General features: G+C 39.4%; 2 protein-coding genes and 1 long non-coding RNA gene across 6 annotated transcripts in view; 1 reads left to right on the top strand and 2 right to left on the bottom strand.

Annotated features, from left to right (window-relative positions):
• Window positions 1-150: 150 nt before the first annotated feature.
• Window positions 151-21,200, top strand: part of Nfat (nuclear factor of activated T cells 3) — a 36,083-nt gene continuing 15,033 nt past the window's right edge. Inside the window, exon 1 of one of the 4 annotated variants that reach the window (XM_077406577.1) lies at window positions 151-469. In XM_077406577.1, the coding sequence (XP_077262703.1) occupies window positions 391-469 (79 nt within the window). In that variant the 5' untranslated portion in view covers window positions 151-390. Of the gene's footprint in view, window positions 470-13,257; window positions 14,161-21,200 lie in introns of those variants that run through there. The other 3 variants (XM_077406573.1, XM_077406574.1, XM_077406575.1) reach the window with 3 other exon arrangements.
• Window positions 4,880-5,616, bottom strand: LOC143897630 (zinc finger BED domain-containing protein 4-like). Its single transcript, XM_077406437.1, has 2 exons — window positions 5,573-5,616; window positions 4,880-5,513 (listed from the first exon to the last, which is right to left on the bottom strand). The coding sequence occupies exons 1-2, from the start codon at window positions 5,614-5,616 to the stop codon at window positions 4,889-4,891; spliced, it is 669 nt and encodes a 222-aa protein (XP_077262563.1). The 3' UTR covers window positions 4,880-4,888.
• Window positions 5,498-8,546, bottom strand: LOC143897737 (uncharacterized). The gene is made up of 3 exons (XR_013256988.1): window positions 5,986-8,546; window positions 5,836-5,911; window positions 5,498-5,742 (listed from the first exon to the last, which is right to left on the bottom strand). It is a non-coding gene; the product is annotated as an uncharacterized LOC143897737 (long non-coding RNA).

The raw sequence follows: 21,200 nt of genomic DNA, 5'->3' as shown, positions 1-21,200 counted from the left end.
GCCCTCTGAGAAAATGGCCGTCAACCATGTCGTTACGCTCGGTAACGATACATGGGTTCGTATCCGTGCTATGATAGCCTATGGTTCGTGTCCGAACTACTCAGATGGGAGGGAGGGGATATACTGTCGCGCAAACCCCTCCTCTGTCCGTGTACGCTGTACTGTACAGTGTACGCTCGGCAAGTCGCTGGCAGTGAGTCCGTGAGTCGAGTCGAGCTATCGCTATACGGCGTGTGTGTGATGTGATCGCGGTGCGGTGCCCCACAGTCCCCACAGTCCCCACACTTTCCCTACAGTCGATTGTAAGCAAACATGGCTGCCGTACGGGTACATAATAATGCGTAGCAGACGCGCCGCCGTCGGGAGCGATCGCGTGCGAGTGCGTGTACGATGTTGCTGAAGGGCCGGACTGCGACGGCGAAGAAGTACCGCAGGCATCATGGGAAAAGCGGTGCCAAGTCCGCGGCCGGTAAGTGCAACCTCGCGATCGTTTACGCGCAAAAACTCCGCGAGATGCACGGTCGCTCCTAGCAAGTCTCTCGTCTCTCTCCGTGCGTGTCTCTGTCTCTCTCTCTCTCTCTCTCTCTCTCTCTCGCTCTCTCTTTCGCTCTCCTACGACCTCCGCGCTCTCCCCTCCACGCTCGTGATGAATACTCAGCTCCCGCTCGCTTCGCCTCCCCTCTCCCCGCGGATCTGCTGCTTAATGCTCGTCGCGATATCGACTACGTATATATACAAAACACACCGGAGCGATGCACAACAACAATCGCGCGATAAATCAGCGATCTATCCCGCGACGGGACGCAAGCGCAAGATTCAAACTCGCGACCTCGCGAGGGGAACACAGTTGCGTTCCACGACTTTCACACGTGCGTCGCGGACGTTTTCCGAAATTCGTCCGGTTCGTCGCGCGCTCCGCGTTTACATATCGTTAGGAAAGAGGGAAGATGCAGACGACGAGACGTGTGCACGGGGGAAACGCATCGAAATCGGAATCTAGCAGTTCCGTCAGATCGCCATTCTTACGCACGCATACACGCTATACACGCACGTGCGCGTGCGCGCGCACGCGTGCGTATGTAATCCATGGAGTATGGCGGTGAGAGGCCCATATTCCGATTTTGTCGTGGACGCGACGACGTTTCGGCCGGAGTCGGATCGCCTCGCGTTTGTTTGTTACGCAGCGTGATTGAGGGGGAAAACGCGGCGACCCAAGTACGTTTTCGAAGCCGATAAAGACTTTACCCGATCGTGATTTCACCTATACTGCAAAACGATCTTGCGAAACCTTTGCCATACTGTGTGTGCGTCGATTCGATAATTCGATCGGAAAAGTGAAAGAAAAAGCATCAGAATGGACGGTACAAGTAGATGGAGATGAGCTTCGTGCGGTCGGGCTGGATATGCGTCTGTGTCTAATAATATTATTGCGTGATGAATTATTTATACATTTCTCGGCCCAGCGAACTACCCAGACAGCGTCATGTCTAAGATCGGGACATCTTTAAAGACATCTCTAAGGCGTCTTTAAGACGTCTTATGTCCCGATTTTTGGACACGCGTGCTTTCTGCGTACGCGTCGATTATCGTCGGTTTTAAAACGCAGTTCCAAACTGACGTTAAAACAGTACAACCGTACAACCGCAATTAAATTGATAATCAATTTGATAATAAATGCTAATAAGTCTCTTTGGAACCATTGCGAAAAATATCACATCAAAGAAAAGAAATAAGGAAGGGAAGGACGCAAGGAGCGCGATGGATCGCGCGGATTTTTCTTCCGATGGTAAGCCGGGGTGGGTGCCGGTGGGCTAACCGCTTGCGGCGACCGGGACGCGACGGTGTGTGCGCAATTCGTTAATAAGAGTCCGTTAAAAATATCCCCCGGAGACATTTCGGCGGAGCTCGCCGCCTGCGAGCGTCATTCGAAGATGCGTCGCGATGAAAATGCATTCCTGGCGCGCCGCGATAAGAATAGAGCGACGGATGGCGATGAGGAGGGGGGGAAGTAAGGATTCTCGTATAATGTGATAACGAACAGGGGAGAATGCACAGAGAATCACGTGCGTGTAATTGAATCGCGCGTTGCGGATCGCCATGACGGATCGTTCACTCACATCATATCTCGCACTTTTCCTATATACATTTTGTTATTCGCCAAGATAGTCCTGAACGTTCGACAGTTCTTGATGATTCGAAAAGAATTGGAATGTCGGAATAGAGACACTTGTTCGATGTTCTCGACTGTTCTATACTTTCCTTTTATGTACGTCGTACGAGGCATATAAAAAAAAAATTTTTTTTTAATGGTAAAAAATGTCAAGTGCACGTGTTAGTTATATTGAAACTGTTATTATATTGGAAAACTGTTGTATAAAATTATTTTGACATATCCAATCAGAAATATAAAATAAATTGTAAATTGCAACATAAATCATATTGATTTCCATAAGAAGATTGTTTATAAAAACGGTGAATGAAATATATATTGAGAGAAAGATTAGAGGTATATTTTTGAACTACTTGGGAAATGAATATTTTAAAATAGGAGCGTCAATGTGCCTTTGGTACATATGATTCGCGAACTGGCGTCATTATCGGAAACAGATGAATGCGCTAACACGTTAGGTCTGTTGTTTGCATTATATATTACACTTTCTGCGTTTAAAGTGAGATATACAGGATCCGAAGGATTGAATCGAAGGATTTACGGTTCCGATGATCTAAAGATGTAATAGATGCTCTAAGAAACAATTTAGATATTTAGGATTTAGAAATAGAAAATTTTTACGTGCAATAGATTTGCCCGATTAAATTCAATCGTTATGGTTTTGCAAGTCCGAGACGGACGGCGACGCCCGTTAATTTTCATAGCGTAAATACATATAATATAATATATACACATGTTACATTCGTTTATTTATCTATGTATAAATAGGATTTAGAGAGATTCCTTTAGTACGCATATAATAATTATAATTATAATAATTATAACATATCAGCAAAAGACGGAAAAAAATGCTGAAAAGAAAAAATACAGAAAAATAACAAATTTACAACATGTATATTTCAATGTATATTTTCTATCTGTTCTTTTTCGAAGAACTTCCTGAACTGATGTACATTGGGGCCAATAAGTTAAGAGTAAAACAAAATATTGTCTCACTCTAACTTATTCAAATTTATTCGTATTAGACAGCACGTATATAAATTATATATTACGAAACTCTGCGAATTATAGATTACTGAAGCAAAGATATATACCCTGAGAGAAGTGGGCGTAATATTAAAAATCTTACATCATAAACACCTCGTTATGCCAACCTTTTATGACACGCGAGAAATTAACCCACTTCCGGCGCCAGCGGTGGTGAACACGTGGCTCTGTCGGCTACCACGTGACTGTGATATATCTAAGGCTGCGTTCCGATATTCACTGCAAGTACTGAAAATCTATAATTTACGTAACGTACACTTAATAGTACAGTTAATCAGTAAAGATACAAATTATTTAAATACTCTGAATATTTTTATAATTTAAATGTAAAAGTATAATTAAAGAATGAAAAATAAGGTGCTTTTTTTTCAAGTCAACTTTTCTTCGAGATTGTATAAAGATATATAAAATATAGATAAAGAATATATATATATATATATATATATATATATTATAAGAATTAAATATGTAAAGATAAGAATTCCAAAATCTGTATGGAACCATTAGATTTGATGCCCGCAAGGAGGCTAATCGAATGGCGAGAGAAGCTTTTTGCAGATCATACAAACGACGCGATGCCGGCGCGTTAAACGCCTCCAAGGCCTTTGTAATGTAGACTCAATCACCGTCAATCTGCAGGGTCTTAGCAATTCGCTTCCTCGAACGATCTCAAGCGGCATCTGCGAGTCGCAAAGTATCGCAGAAGCTGAATAAGAACGCCTGATTCAGAACGCTTTCGCTTACGTCATTGATACTTGAAGGAAACTGAAGTATCGATGACGATGAACATCTTTACCAAAAATATCATCATATAAATATATATTTGAATTTATTATTGAATTTGTCACGTCGATACTCGTGTGGACAATTTTTTTTACTTGTTTGGAACTTTGGAAATATGCAAGTACAATTGATAGATATTTTGTCGTTAATGTGTACAATGTGGGATACAGCATCTTCATGCTCTCCCATATCTTTAAAGGATCGTCCTTCAAGGACACTAGCGGACTAGCCAGGTACGAAGACAACTCATCTTTCGGAGGCGTATCTCCTTCCTTGTACGTCAAAAATTTATGATGGTTCCAAAGATTGTAGTTGGTTTCTTCCTGTGAATTGACATCGAGCTCGTCGGATGAATTAGACAATTTATTTATCATGTCGCGCAACAGGCACGTGGCGTTGGCCAAAGCCTTCTCGTTCCAAAAATGTACGGTCTTAAAGCGGGGATCCAGTATGGTGACGATAGAAATCCAGATTGTCAAACTCTATTTGTCCAAACCACTTCTCCAATTCTGCCAGGATAGTTACTTTCAGATTCGCCGACAACGCCATCGTCAGTTTAGTGTTCAGAGTGTTCTGGTACTCGAGTATAGTGCACTTGATGAGCGGTATTATCTTTGACACCTTGATATAGTTTTCGGTCGAACATTCCTGCGCCACGAATTCTAATGGTTTCAACAGATCCAGTATCTCCTTCAACGTTTTTAACTCGTCGGCGGTCGGCATCTCAGGATTTGAAAAAACCACCTTATCGTTTGTAAATAGAACTTTTTCGATCACGTTCCATAACTCGAGAAATCGTTCTATCATGTAGATTGTGCTGTTCCACTTTATATTGGCATTCAAAATGAGTTTCTTTATTTCATCTTTGGATGTACTTAAGTTGATTTGTTACTGATACAGCTCGTTAGTTAGCTCGGTGCTGGTTTTCATAAATTTTACGATTGATCTAACTTTATTAACGAGGTAATAAAGATCTTTGCAGTTCTTTATAGAGTTCTCTGCCACCAAATTGATAGTATGAGCAAAACACATTATGTGCTTGTTCTGACTAAATGTTTGTGTGACAGTACTAACTATATTTGATTCGTTGTTGGTCACAACTGCTACAACTTTATCAATATCAATGTTCCATTTTGTTAGAATACTCAGGATTGCATGTGTTGTATAATCTACACACCATTCAAGCAATTCGAAAACTGCAATGTTTCCTGATTCTATCTTCCTGACTCCATTCGCTTCTATAAAATGTACAGTGACTCCCAAGAAACTTTTGGATGATCCTACTTCGGACCAGGTGTCTAAAGTAATAGTCACATGTGAAGCTTCATTCAACTTTTGTTTGAAAATCTGGGCTACTGTATCATATTTTATATCGAGTCTTCTCTTGATCGCAGTTTTATTAGGAATTTTGTAAAGAGGCACCAGTTTCTTGATCAGATACTTGAATCCCTTACATTGAACGATATTAAGTGGTCGGTGGTCAGCGCAGATAAAATGGCATCCAGTATCTGGGCTTGACAATCGCCATCATCTGAAAGATAACTTATATAAAATTTACAAGAAATAAAGCACTTAATTATTTTTATTATTGATGTATATCTATGTATTAATCTCATTTTGTGTTAGTCCCTTTTATAATTATCCAATTGTCAATGTAAGAACATGATCTTACCATAATTAGATATTCTTTCAAAAGTTGCAACTTTAGGTGATGCACTCACTTGTATAGGAGGTGGTATTGCCTATTACAACATAAACAAGAATAATAACATAGAATTCAAAAAATGTATTCACAAAAGTATAAAACTGATTGATTAATGGCAAAAAACATGTACCTCAACTTTAGTTTCGTAACTTGTTCCAGCTCCAGCTGAAGTCTCAGTGTCAGCGTTGTTTGTCTTCAGCCCGTGACTGCAAGAAAAAGGAGATTTTATAAAATTCGTTAAATATGTATAGCATAAGAGGAAATGTATTATTATTATTACAATTTATATGTGTGTTCAATAGACCTCTTCCTCTTCATGGATTACGATTCTTTCGGCTCGTTGTCTTTTCTGTTCGTAGCATTATTTTTGTGTAGTTCCATGTGACGTAGCAGGTCAGAGACCACGGTGTATTTGGTGCACAAACTACATTGCGCCGTATTCTCATTTATTTTCTTGAAATGACGCCAAATCCTGTTCTTCCTCGTACGCGGCATATTTACGGCAGTTAATGTGATAACAAAGGGCCAATAGAGGTTGACTATTATGAAAAATTAATGGTTAGAGGTTAGAGGTTGCGATAAATATATATATCGTTTTCCCTCTTTTTTTTTTAGGATTTTTCTATTCTTTTAAAGATACGTTACGCTTAACCTATCGTTCTGTTTTCTCCTCTCGAGTCTCGAGAAGTGGCATGAATATGAATATTGTGGAGAAGTATCGATATTCGATATCGCCGTCGGTCGAACACGAACGTGCGAGTATCGATATTCTTAGCCATGTGTTAACAACGCGAACGATGGTTGGTCGCGTCCGCTCGTCGTGACTCATTTCAGGGTAAGATAGCCAATCAGAAGTCACGCCGGTATCTGCGAGTTTCCTGTATCGATATATCGCATTCGATATCGCGGAGAGATGGTATATAATAATTTAAATACAATGTTCTATTTAAAAATACAATGGCTGGAAGTATGAGGCAACAAAAGCTAAGTATCCGGTGACACTGGAATAGTTTTTATATTAATAAATTAGAAATCTGGCGAACTACACTTGTTTATATTATCTTTAAGAGAGAATATTCAAAAGAATATTTAGATGCAGGATGCATTAGAAGCATTAGTATTTCAGTATTTTGTTTTTAGAATTATATAATATTTTGCTGAATTTGTCAGTAAAGTTGCTTCAACACATAAGTTTTACTGATATGTTAGTAGATTTGCCCAAAAGAATAATTGTAAACAGCTATTATAGCCCAGCCTTATGTATGCGCATGCCAAACTTCACCGATTTACATAATAATATTTTTTTATTCAAAAGCCGACTGCTTAATTGACTGAGATCAAGGCTGATCGATGTTTGAAATTTAAAGTACACAGTTTTGAGGCCAGCGAACAGACTCGATTTGCAAATCAGCGGTGCTCAGCTGACTGAGCAGCTGGGCTAATGATTTGAGGAATGCACGACGACGCACGTGTTCGCGAAACGTGATAGCGTTTGAGCGTGGCAGTGATGCTCAAATTAATATTTTTAGAGCCCGAAGATCTTCAAAGATCCTTGAGTAATTTTAGAAATTCTTAGACCACTCCAGACTTCAAAATTATCCAGTAATCTTCACGCATTCTTAAAGTGCCTCAGATAGTCTCCAATTTTTAGACGTTTTTGAAATTTTTCAGAACTCAATAAGTTTCAACAATTTTGAAGTTTTCCAACTTTTTACTCGGAAATCCTTAAAGACTTTCAGAGATCCTCTTCTTCTCAAACGTTTTCGAATCTCGTCAGATGTATATTTTGAGAGATCCCTAAGATTTTTAATAATCTCTGCAAGATTCAACGGTGTTATTTTTGACGATTACTTTCAAGAGCTTTTTTTCATTGTTTGCGGAAATTCTCTGTGGTGCTGGAAGGATCCTTAGAACTTTTCAATAATTTTCAAATATTCTAAAAATATGCGAGAAATCGAGAAAAGACCCAGAATCTCAGTTCACGTTTATGTCTCGTGCGTTATCATCCATTCTATGAGAACCACCGATGATAGCAGGCCGTCCACCTAAAGATAAGGCCCCGAGTCCAGTCCACAAAAATGCGTTTCTATTTAGTATTCATCTCGCTCGCATGCTCGCCGCGAAATAATGCTCCACTCTCTCGCTATTCTCTCCCTCTTTCGAACGGCGTGTTTTCTTTGCTCAATCGAAACGCAGTGGAAATGCGTAGTTTCGATATAATTTCGCAGTTTTACGCAGTGTTATAGTGAAAATAATTGTAACAATAGTGAAGCAGATAATATCGTTTTGCGTTGAAATCTTAGTGCGTCAAATTATAGCAAAATTTTTAAGTACCTACAGGATTTTGACACTTGAACACTTCGCGAAGAATACATTTAATAAATTAGAATTGCATTTGATAAATTGATTGTAATTAATCAAAGATGGTTGTCCTTTCGAGTCTGTTCCTACTTGAAAATATAGTTGGAGCTGAAATAACTTCGCTACAGATAGCATCAGACTATAGATAATCTCAATCGTCTGCACGGGACATAACATTTTGTTTGAATGAAAAACAGATTTATCGAGTTCAGATATCTCTTCTTTACGTGAAGCAGCTAGCAAAATGTATATAGCTAGAAATAAGGTATGTGAATAAATAAAGTCATAATGAAAATAATTTGCATAGCATAAATGTCTATCATCCAGATCGTATCGATCGATTGATGCGACGAGCCAGCGGCGCGTGCTCGCGCGCGTGTGTGTGTATATATGTGTGTGTATGACGAACGTCTCGTAGTGCAAGCACCGAATAACAATTAAGCCGTAAAAGCGCGACGATAAATAAGCAAGACGGGTCATCGTCCAATGGTAGACGAGATTCACGTTCAACGAGCCGTGCTAGAATCGCCATCGCTCATGCACACGCGGACACCGTGACGCCGACGTTAGCATCCCGATAGCATTGAAGTATCGATATCATGGAGTATTTGATATTCGTTAAATCTAATTTAAAAGAAAAATGTGTTTCTTTATTTCGGACCTCGTCACAGTGTTGCTAACTGGTGGTGTCCGATAACTCGTTTAATCTCTCGTTTGTTTTGTGATAGGTATGTTCGAGATAGTTATTATCGAGAACACAAAAGTGTCGTCACCCGGTACTCTTAATGTAGCATCGTAATAATGCATCTCTCCCTCTCAATTGAGAATAAATTTTACAAGTCGTCCAATGTGTGGCCAAGCGGTAATGAACATCTGGGGAAACACGCTCGTTATGCGATCGATTTTTCGCAAAAACTTCGTCACAGGTTTTCCATGTGATCCGTCACATCGTCGGAGCGACCGGTAATCGTCTAGCGTGACTAATGGGACTGGCGAGCTTATACAGACGCGTTTATTGCGCTATCAGCGAGCATGTAGGAGTCCCTCCTTCGTGAGTGCGCGCGCGTACACGTGCCATGCGCCCAGATAGCCAAATGCTGTGAGTTTACTGCCATGTTGCCAACGAATTAATGCAACTAATTTTGACAAACTCGGGACAAGGTGAGACAGCATTATGCTTGTCGGGTTGAACTCATATGAATTATATTCCTATTAACAGCAAATTGATTGCAACGTGATAGCATCAATTGGTGAGGGATTTGTGTGATAGCACGACATGTTGCAGACAACATAACGTACCAATAATGCGGACCGTTTGCTCTTGAATTGCGTCAACTGATTGCATGTATAATCAATCATGTAGCTGCATTTTTAACGTGTTCTATTTCGATGTCAGCAAGTTTACAGCAAATATATGAAAACACATGCAATGCATTAGTTTGCTTAATATGCTGTATCACGCTTGGCTATCTGGGCGTAGGTTTATATGTGTAACGAATATAATTGAACGGGTAGGCGCGTGTAAAGAGGCGAGAGAGGTGGGAGAAGGAGACGGTGGAGGAAGAGGAGAAGAACGAGCAACAAACATGTCGTTGAGCGCGATTGTTTTGCGCACATTGGACATTGCACTCGCTGCCTTGCCGTGCGAGAGCGACGAAATAATCGGAGGGACGCGACGCGTGGGGCAGACGGGAGAGGGATGAACTCGAATTATTTATACTTTAGGAGAGATTATAAGGCGGTTTAATAAAACGTTTATATATCTGTAAGGTTCCATCTTGATAAATCGGAATAGCAGGTGTATATTTTGTACACGTAGTGCACTCAAATATGGTTTGGCACTCATCAAGGTTCAAAGTAGCGATAATGTAACTTTATCCCTAGGGCGGAAATGTCAAAAATTAAGGGTCGACAGGAGTAACACTACCGACCTCTGTCGGGTTGTTTAGCTGCGAGTTCGTATTTTATTTATTATAAATTTTTTAAGAGCCACACAAAAATGGAAAATCCGGCTCTGTACCAGCTTGCGGCTGATCTTACTGATTAAAACGAGCATAAGTTTAATGAGATTCGTTAATTAATTTGGCTAAAATTTGGGATAACCGTTCCTAAGCCAAGCAGCTTTACAGCTCTAAGCAAGCCTGAAAAAGCTCGCGTATATAACTATCTATATAATATCCGACATAAATGTATAGAAGAAGATTTTTAATCAGTCATTATTTCTTTTTGGTAATTCTCTACAATAGGGCCCTTTCCGAATTTTGATATTTTCTTGCGGCTGTCTTGTAAAAACCTTTGTTGTGACTCCGACAGTGATAATCAGTCGGGGTCGGGGAAGCCCGAAAAATATGTACCCTACTTATTTTTTTACCTATTTTTACTTTATTTTTTTTTTCCAACATGGCTTTTCGGATCAAATATATAGTAGTCCTTATATAAGGGTCGGTATATTTTCTATTGTCTAAATATAGCAGTCAATGTCTTGTACTGTTGTTTACATGAAGCCAAGTAGGAGTGGGAGGAAAGGAAGACGAGAAATGTACTACGCGACGAACAAAATTATAACAAACAACGGTATTTATGCATAAAAGAGGCACACACACACACGGGGAGGAGTGCGGGGGGGGGGGGCAATAATCAAGCGTCTTAATTCAAGCAGTTAGGTATCACGCTGGGAGTTTGTTTAGTTATATTATGCTTACCTAACTGCTTGAATTAAGACGCTTGATTATTGGCCCCCCTTGCACCCCCCCCCCGCGTTTATGTGTGTGCCCCTTTTATGTATAAATACCGTTGTTATGATTTTGTTCGTCGCGTAGTACATTCCTCGTCTTCCTTTCCCTACTCGTCAATATATTCTATATAATATATCAAAGTACATGAGGGGGAGGTTAGTGACGCGCTTTAAAAGTATTTAACTGTTTAAAGCGCGTCACTAATCTATATAGGTGTGTGTGTGTTTTCCGGCATGTCGAAAAAATAGGTATAAAAATAGGAAAAAAATAGGTTTAAAAAATCGGTAGGGTGCATATTTTTCAGGCTTCCCCGATTGATTATCACTGTCGAAGTCACAACAAAGGTTTTTACCAAGAAAGCCGCAAGAAAATATCAAGATTCGGGAAGGGCTCTATTGTACAAAATTACTCTTTATATTATTATATTTCCATCCTTGTTCGGAAAGAGATATTTAATTGATGAAACTAGAATTAAAGATAAAAGAATCCAGACATACGGTGCAAAATTCAGTTCTCTCGAAGGGAGATAGGGCGCGATTTTTCAAACACTCCATATAGACGCGCTAAAGCATCAGGTGGATGTTTTAATGACGATCCCCCGATAAATAATTCTTAGTCGTCGCATTCCCGCGCTTTCCAGGTCGGTGTGTCTCGGGTTTTCGTGACGACTGAGGGTAACAATATAACGATAAATAATAATAAACATACCCACACACGCTTGGCGCAGAGCGCCAGTATCCGTGCGAGCCGTCGCGCTGCGCAGATCGCGGATGTTCGCGGTGTTTCGTGACGAGCGAGTCGGCGAACCGATCGTTATTGAAAATAAAAAAACGTGGGAGAGAAAAACCGTCATTTAAATGGCGTCTTGTTAAACCGGTATAAATAGACCGCAAAATGCGGACTTTATGAATTGATAGCCAAGCCAGATCGACAAATATATAAAATTGTGAACGCGGGTTACAGGAGGATTACTTCCCTCTTCTCCTCCTCCCCTCCTGCCCACCTGACCTTTGGATGTGTCGCGTGGCAATTTCGCGGAGGGTCAAAAACGCGGCTGTACACCATAAGTATACAATTTTTCCATCGTTATGCAACACCTCGGAGACGTCGATTTACCGGAATCATTATTTTATTGTGTAACCATCTCGGCTGAATTATACATACAGAGTGTCCGTCTTACGTTTGGACAGCGCGGCTATTTTGCGTTGCTTTTTGCATCAAAACGACAGTTTTCAGCTTGTACGTTCACTTTCGAGCGCTCGTTATTCAAGGGAGGGAAAAAAAGAACTTTTCTATAGAGCCCGTCGTGTTTACGAATAATTCTTTCTCTTCGTCGAGTCTCTCCGATGTTATCTCGAAGCGCGGTTTTTCTTTCCGCGCCTCGTCGAGGGAAAGATCGTGGAGCGGGATGAGGCAGAGGAAGGGGAGAGATCCACGGATCGCTGAAACTGCGGAATTATGGTTTCACGTATAAATCGCAATTATATAATAGATTATCCAACAGATTGATAACCGCGCGCTATCGCGAATACATCTCTCGCATTAAGTCGCTCTACGCGGGTCATAAATGATCCGCGGATTGTAAACTTATAATCGACCTTTGACGTCACACGCTCGACGCCACACGATCGTGACGCGGTTCGGAACGCGCGCGCGCGCGCGCGTGCGTGTAATCGATCACGGCTCCGCGGTCTCGATTATTTAATTGCCGTGACGGAATGGAATTCTCTCACGGCTCTCGCGAAGATTTAGATTATTTCGGATGAAAATTGGCGATTTATATACATACATGTAGCTGTTCTCGAGTCGCGCGAAGGACGACAAAGCCGCGTCGCGTTTCGTGTCCAATCGTCTTTTGAAGATACGCGCGCGCGACGTTTATCTACGACAGAGACGCCGCTGATCGAGTTGCGCAATCAAATTTCGGCGCGAATTCCATCGGTTTCGGGCGCGAAGTCATATTTTATCGCTTCGATTTGGTTTACGCTTACTTTTTTACGTAACTTGTTGTGTTTTTACGTAACTATTTACAACGCTAGAATTACGCGGGGATCGTACCCGCGATAATCCTCTCTATTTATCACGTTTTTTCGAGTAACATCGCAACAAACTGACAATTACGGAAAAATTTTCCGGAGTCAAATTCGTTATCGTATGTCTGAGTCTATTTGCGGACGTTGATATCTTAATTAAAATTGGAACCTTATCGTTCGTCCTTCCCGCAAAAGGAAAACGTCGTAGGCCACACGGGGTATATCGATAGTCAATCGAACGCAAGCGCCTTCGCTTCGCCCAGTAGCCCGGGGTAATTAGCGGCCGTTGATTGGTCACCTTCGCCGGCGCGTCATCGCTGCGCCTCGCCGACGACGACGCCGCGCCGCCGACGACGTGCGTCGCGATGCGGGGGTGGGGGGTTATTTACTCGCGCGCCTCGGCACTTCGGCCTTCGCATTCGCAGGTCGCGCCGATCTCGAGCGAACGGCGTGGCGTTAGTCGGCGCACGATGCGCGTCGTGCGCTTTTTCGTTTCGTGATTCGTCATTCTCTTCGCTCTCTTCCGCGTTCTCCTCCTAATAACGATGTCATCGCGACGTGTTTTCATAAAAGTTTAAACGACGATCGCGTTAATCGATATGGAGTCGATATCTTGCATCGGAGAGAACACAGACTGCGGGCCTTAAGGCCTAAATAATTCACGAGGAAGATGATCTACTGAAATATTAAACATTTCGAAATGTCCCCTATTAGGAGTTGCGCCTCGGAGCGTTAAGTGACACGCACGTGACTGCAATGGACGATTTGTGTATGGAGTAGAGGGATGAAAAGGGACGGGCGTGGACCTTAGGACAATTTTAAGAGCGATATAATTTATGAGAGTCAAGTGATGCGCGAACGGAGATTGAACGATTTATAACATCCGATACATCCTGTTGTTGCAAAAAGTGATCTTAAAGCGACTCGGAGTTCTAGAGCGATGTCGATATTGGTTCGATTTATCAAGAACTGAAAAATCTTTTTTTTTTTCCCTATAGAATTATTATTTAATTCGTTCAAGGACGATATTTAAGATTCGACTTAATAATCTCGAATGCGAATGAACACGGAGGAGTTTTATAGTTCGTTGAGGTCACTCGGTGATTTGTGAGCGAAATTTATTTTTGCTGCAAAAGCACAAACCTGATGGTTAGGTCATAACCAACGCGAAAAAGATCCTTGGGAGCCTGATGGCACCCGACCTCGAGAAAAGGCGCCAGGAATTAAGGAGGGGCAGCAGCGGGACCTTGGACCATGTCAACGATTATCCGGGCATGCTCTTACAGCTGAGGTGCACAGGCGGCGCGGCGGATCTTTATCGACATGGTAATTAGAGGTGCTATACGGTCGTGATGTTTTTTCGGGAGCGTCTACATGTTTACAACATTTACTTTTCCAGTTTTCGTTCGGAAATTCTGAATTTAATTATCTACTCTATTCCCAATGGAGATGTCGATCTTCCGTTCATCGATATTTTCTTCCATCTTCCTTCCCCTCCCCCCTCTACGTTCACTCTTCATGTAACTCGTATAGGATTGCTATTAGGATTATAATATAGTCTGGGCCCAGATCTCCTAAGTAGGTTTTTTAATGAACCAAACCGGTTTTGTTAACGAAAAATCAGTCGGTTCCCTCGTGTTTCTTTCGCCTTTAATATCTTTAGGATTTCTGATGTGTCGATGTTGACTTGATTTATCAAAAACTGAAGAATCTGCTTTTATATAGAATTATTTAATTTGTTTAACGACGATATTTAAGATTCGTTGACCTAATAATATGAAGATTTTCGAATCTGACTTTTTTAAGAAGAGAAACATCTAATTTAATAATTTTTAAAAATTTTCGAATTTACCAGATACGCAATTAAAATTAAAATCCAATATAGAGAATGAATTGAATAATATATTTTTAAACTATTTGAATAAAGTTTTTTATGCGTATATATACAGGATTTTTATGGTCGTTAAAACACGAAAATATTATTAAAAAGTATTTAAAAAATTCAAAAGTGGATATACAATATAAGACGAACGCAAAAAAATATAGTATCTGCAAATTGTAACGAAAGCTCGAACGCGAAAGTTTATATTGCGTTGCATTCAAGGTCGCAAACGTAAGCGAAGTACAAATTCAATTTATTAAGCAAAATAAAATATAACAAGACCTATATTGATCTCATTAATTATTATTAAACTCGCAATACAAAGAACTTTTTCATTCAGTTTAATCCGCTTACGTGACACAAATTATATCAGATTTATATTCTAGACGTATATATTCTATTAAATGTGAAAGGATTAAAATATAATAAATGTGACAATTTATTTGTATTATATGATTGTTCTAATTTCATATTTTCATATTTTCACAGAAAGTCTTACGATTTCAACGATTTCGAATTATTAATAATTATCTTTAAATTATCAGTTGCGGGCCAGAAACGAATCAACAATCGCAACAATATTACTTTTATACGTATGCATCCGTATGTTTACATTTGCGGCGGAACAAAATATTTGTCCGATGTTCATATCGCGTTATTAAAGATGATTAGGCAGCGACAAATATTTTTTCTCTTCCAGCAAGTCACTCACGTGCGAATATATTCTTTTCTCACCTCGAGCTCTTATACATAGAGGTTACGTTCTTTCTCCATTTTCTTTCCAACCATACCCAATCCCCATAAGGACTAAACACGCGAAAAAAATCGCATGCTCAGAATTTTTAAATGGTATTTTAATATTTCCGACAATTCTCAACTGTTACACGTTTAACCCGTTAAACGTGAAAATATTAAAATGTTAACAAAATGGTTTACATGTATTTTATAATCATTTTAACTTCATAATTTCGGCGCAAGAAGCTTTTCATGACTTTCACGATTTGCAAATTTTAATTTTATTTTCAGATTATTAGGTGCGGGCCCCCAGAAACAAATTTATCAATTTGTGCGGTTGCCGATTTTCTTATATTTTTTCACTTGTATTTTTGTGTCGTAACTCCAATTGTAAACAACTTTTTCCTTACTTCCTGAGATTTTTGCATACCAGTCTACTTTTCTTCCTTTTTTATTCATGTCTTCTTTTGACTTTTTTTTCTTTTATTCATGTCTGTTCACTCGTTTGCTTTCTTTTAGGAGCTTTCTAGCAAGCGACACAAGTCGACACAAGTATCGTTTTATCTTTGTTACTCATTACCAAAAAAGAAAGATAGAACAATGCTCGTGTCGGCTTGTGTCGCTTGTTGGAAAGCTGCCTTCGTTACTATATTCGTCTCATCTAGTGTGTGCCGTCATGCGTAAAAACGAAGTGTGTATATACGGATTTCTGACTTCGTAATTTAACATGACGGCCATTGACTCGAAGAAAAAGGCACATAGATATTTTCTCTTCTTACCCTGCGATAGAGTCGAATATGCAATTATTTACCACAAAAGGCAGAAAAGGAGCAGAATAATATCACTGCTTTTAACTTTTTAGATGTACAGAAAAGTATAAGAGAGCTGCCGAGAGTATATCTCTTTTATGCTTCAAGTCCACTTTAATCTATAATTTAAGAAATCGAAATAAAATTCTATTTATAATTCATATGTGCCGTAAAATTAATGGCATAAAAATCATAAAATAATCGGAATCACGCATACAGGGTGTCTGATAATTGCCATCTCTCGTACGTAAGTAGAGCGAGTTTGAACTGAATAGAAGAGTCTTTTACTGTTTTGCGAGTTTCTTAATAAGTAATGAAGAATTAATTGACAAAGATCTCTGAATCAGTGCGTCGGTTTGATTCGGCGAAAAAAAAAACAGCTCAGCGTCATACGCGACGGTTTGCGGTTGCTACACGCGCGGCAAGGTTTTGGGAGGGGCGTGCAATTTCACGGCCTGTGTAATTATAAGTAGAAGTTAATTATAATTAACATCTTAAAATATCTTGAATTATAGGTTAAAGTAAACTTGGAGTCACAAACATAAAAGAGATATACTCGGTAGCTCTTTAGCAACAACAAATAATGCGTAACACTTATGGCTGTCTCTTGTCGTTGAATCGCGCAAATGCACGTTTATTTGCAAATCTTTATTAACATCTTATTAATTATTGAGAAACTCGCAGAACGGTAAAGCACTTTTCTACTCATTGTCAGTCTGCTCTAACCTGCTCACGAGAGATGGCACGGTAATTACCAGACACCCTGTATACATGTATGTGTATATATATATATATATATATATATATATATATATATATATTAAAATACGCGGCGTATAAAAATTGCAAATAGGATTCTATTCTGTCCGAATTGTACGCAAATTGTAGGCCGTCCAAAGTGAGCTTTAAGCATGAAACAATAAAGCTTGCGCCCGCGCGCGCATTGTCTCTTTTGCGAGGTTAATGGACTTATGACGAATGTTTTCCCGCACTATCTCCCGCCGGCATTATTATTGTTGAAAATACTCGGCGCGCTAATATCGCGGCCAGTCAGCGAGGAAAATGGCCGCGTGCAGTTCTAGATAACCTTCGCGGTTCTCGATACGCTCTTAAGGGTCGAGACGCGATGAAATATGAGAGCGGAGATATACAAGGAATAAGCGCGGGAGGAAGTTGATTTGCAGCGCAAAATACGATTAATGCGGACATTAGAAGGTAATTGGTCGATACCGGATAAAACTGGCGCCGGATTAGGTAATGATTGATTAAAAAAAAAAGAAGAAAATATAGAAAATTAATAAATTTCCTTACATTGTTTTTGTCAATTATTAAAATTTCAAAAAAAGGTAACTTTTGAAATTAAAAAGTTAGACAAGCTTGATAGCATTTCTTTAAAAATGTTTTGAACTTTGAAGATGTATTAGAAATTAGGAATTAGAATTGAAAATTGAGGATTAATGGTTGAAAAAAATCACGATTTACGAGTTGAGAATTGAATAATGAAAAGTCAACTGCCAGACAGCCGGACGTGTCGTTGCAAGGCAAATATTAATGCGGTCGTATTCCTGTCATTGTTTACGAATGTGCTCGTGAGTGACGTCATTGATTTCAGCGATCGCACTCGGCCGGAATCGAATCTCGATGGAGCGTTGAATGAGAAAATAAGAGGACGAATAAAAAAAAACGATAAATTATTTATGCACTTTATTTATTAGCCTCTTTGAGTCTCAATCAGCCGACGAGATTTGTAAGCTGAAGAAGTCTTATTAAAAACATTTATGCAATCGTGTTGAGTAACAAACGTAATACATACTTGTTGATTTCTTCTATACGGCGTCCGAGCCAAAATGATATCCGCTCGTAATTGTAAAACTTGCAAGAGCCCGCCAGAAAATATTAAATAAACGATGTTTATTAAAATAACTATAAAATCGTTAACTACAATGTAGACAGACGTTTTGTGAATTTTTTCAGATTCTTTTTTAAATACTTTAAAGAAAGAACAATAGCGTCAAATGTGACAGACTCATGAATATACTCCGAGGGTGCAAAAAGAAAAAACGTATACAGACTGAGGGTTAATTAGATTCGTGTGTCGAAAAATCGGACGCCCAATAATTTCTGTTCGCAATCTGTGAGAATTCGAAACTCAAAAAGATACGAGTACTTAAATATTAATTAACATCGTAATATTTTCTCTTCTCGTTCCCAATGGGGAATAGAAATCTATTAAACATAAGAGGAAAAGGAAAATAGGATCTGAATTCGGGACCTTCGGGAATTATTATAAGAGAGGGGAAAGTCCGAGATATTCGATTTCGAGAATTTAAGATATTCCAAGGTCTCGAGTGTACTGGAGAGATATTATGTAAATATCCGAAAGTGACTGAGGGATATTAGCTCAGTCTGAAAAGTTCGTTAACTTTAATTGCGTTAAACATCGGTAAACATCGTACGCGTGTTGCCAAATACGCCGATGATCCATATATACGACCGTCACCTCAAATTGACACGCCAGAACTTCGGCTCGTAAGTACTCAATGATCGCTAAAATCGCGTGCAAACATGAATACGGGAGCTCGTTAACAAGCGCGGGCGACGCTGTATACATATAATAGTTGAATAACGCCTACAATTCGTTGAATATGTATAACGGAGCTGACGCACGCACGCACATACGCACACTGCGACAATTGACTCAATTGGCGACGGATTGATAAATTCGACTAGGTCGAACCAACCAAAACTGGTTTTTCGAGCCGAGCATATATTTAGCGCGCGACTGACAACAACGCTCTCGAATGCTTATTTTGAGAGCCGAGTATTTACGATACCATTGTTAATTGTCAATATGCAACTTCTTTTAGCGAATTACTAGGTTTTACAACCAGAGCGAGATCCGTCATCGTTGAAATCTAATTGGGAATATAACTATTGTAATGATTGAAATTAAAGACGTCACAGATATAATTATTATTAAGGAAAAAGATTGAATTGAATAATTTTGAGATGTATAAAATGTAGATATCTCTTCGAGAAGGTGTTATATCATTTCTATTTAAAATGAGATTTTATTTAAGAAATTATTTATATGTATATCTTTATTTGCATTTATTTACAAATAATTCGGCAGAACGAAGCAGAGCAGTCTTCCTAAAATTCTTACCGGAGCATTTTATAATTCACATCAGTGCAGGGTTTTATTTTGTTGATGCCGCTTTCTTATCCAACGACTTATCCACGGGCCGAAACGAAACGCGATAAATTAATATTTACATTGATACAGTCGGTTAATGTTACTGTCTTCGCAGTCGATTAGGACGCGAAGATAGATATTCTCGTCTATCTTTTCGAGAGAGAAATACAATTGTGATATCAACATCCGTTTCTCGTTCAATTTTAAGCAGTGATTTTAATTAGTGGTTTTTTAAAGACCTTTTTAATAAACTCTTGTGTAAAGTTTATTATTTATACTTTTATTATTTATATTTGTATTTAATTACGAAGAGAGGGCAAGTATTTGCTAGAAACTGATATAACTGAAGACTGATAACCGATAACAGGGTTTCTGATATAAGATTACGTTATATGTGCGTGCTTTAAATTGCTGTTATTTAATCATTATTTTTTTTTTTTTTTTTTTGATAAAAATCTTAGTTTCTAGTAGAGAGAATACGCGTGTTTGAAAGACGTGTACCTATCATGTTTTCTTTTTGATTATGGATTTTAGATCCTCCAAGGCCGCGGTACAACAGTTTATGTATACATATGTCACTGACATCGCGATAAAATCGAAGACTACCGCGCGAAGTCACAGAAAATTCACGCTGTATCGTGAATATTAATCGGATAGGAATGCCAATGTTTGTAAATCGAGTATATCCATCAATAAGCCGTAATTTACTGTTATCCGTCCGAGGATCTTGTCTGGCCCCTTTTTTCGTCACGAGAATCGTGCTCGCCAATCATCGGAATCATTATCCCCTTATCGAGATATTCCCCTCGGTCGAATAGATACACGATGCTCTTATCGATAAGCCACCGTCGCGCCTCTAATCAGCTATCAGTAATCAATAAAATTGATATTTTGCTTTTTTATTTTCTTCTTCGCTATAGAGGTGCTGTTACACGCTGTTATTACTAACACAAGAACATTCTAATACTCTGAATTTTATTCAACTTTCTTTTCCTCCGTTTTATTCTCTTATTTTAGGCTCTCTTAATCTAATTTAATTTAGTCTTTTTTTTGTTTAACCTCTTTAACGTCTCCTTATTTCAATTTTGAAACATATCATTGATGTGCGCTGCAAGATATTGGATGCATTTCTGCTCTCGGGCCTCGTTACTTTCGAGAATTGTCGAAATTGTAGGGCATTGATAATTATATCGCGCTTCTATCGCTGTTTACTCCATTTCTTTCAGTCCTGGTGCCAAGCAGTGCCGAGCTCCTGGAGACTCTTCAGCTCCTTATCTCGACTACTTAAGTAGGCTATCAGAGATGCCATTAAGTGTACACAGACCGAGGCTTGCATTGTCGCAACGAATCGGTCGTCAGAATCCAAGGAGGAGGTCCCAAAGTAACTTGCGCGCGAAAGAAAGGGATGAGTGAGAGAAAAAAGTAGCTAGTCTTCGCGCAACGAGAGAGAAGTTACATAAATATAGATTCGTATAACAGTTCTGTTAATTTTACCTGGATATTTTTCCGTCGAATTAAAATCTCCATATGGCTTAGCATACCTGTCTAAACGAAAACTTGAGTATCCCTTCAGACGCGTTTCCAGCTGTCGCATTCGCATTCTGGATTCACCATCAAAAAATTCTATCGTCTATTTATGAACCGGCACATTTTTTGGGCATCCGCACGATGTCTAATTTTAGAAACGTGATATCTATGGTTCGATCCGCCACTTATCATGGAGTTCGAGAATTCTATTGTGGAA

The sequence above is a fragment of the Temnothorax americanus genome, unplaced genomic scaffold (assembly GCF_048541705.1).
Source record: "Temnothorax americanus isolate GAGA-0224 unplaced genomic scaffold, ASM4854170v1 Scaffold21, whole genome shotgun sequence".
Lineage (NCBI taxonomy): Eukaryota > Metazoa > Arthropoda > Insecta > Hymenoptera > Formicidae > Temnothorax > Temnothorax americanus.
The sequence above is the reverse complement of the archived record's forward strand: the minus strand, read 5'-3'. Positions and strand labels throughout refer to the sequence as shown.

Excerpts from the sequence above, each read along its gene's own strand:
- LOC143897630 (XM_077406437.1), bottom strand. The coding sequence starts at position 5,616 with ATGAGATTAATACATAGATATACATCAATAATAAAAATAATTAA. Across the intron at positions 5,514-5,572 it reads TCAATAATAAAAATAATTAA|CCCAGATACTGGATGCCATT; the intron begins GTGCTTTATTTC and ends GCGATTGTCAAG.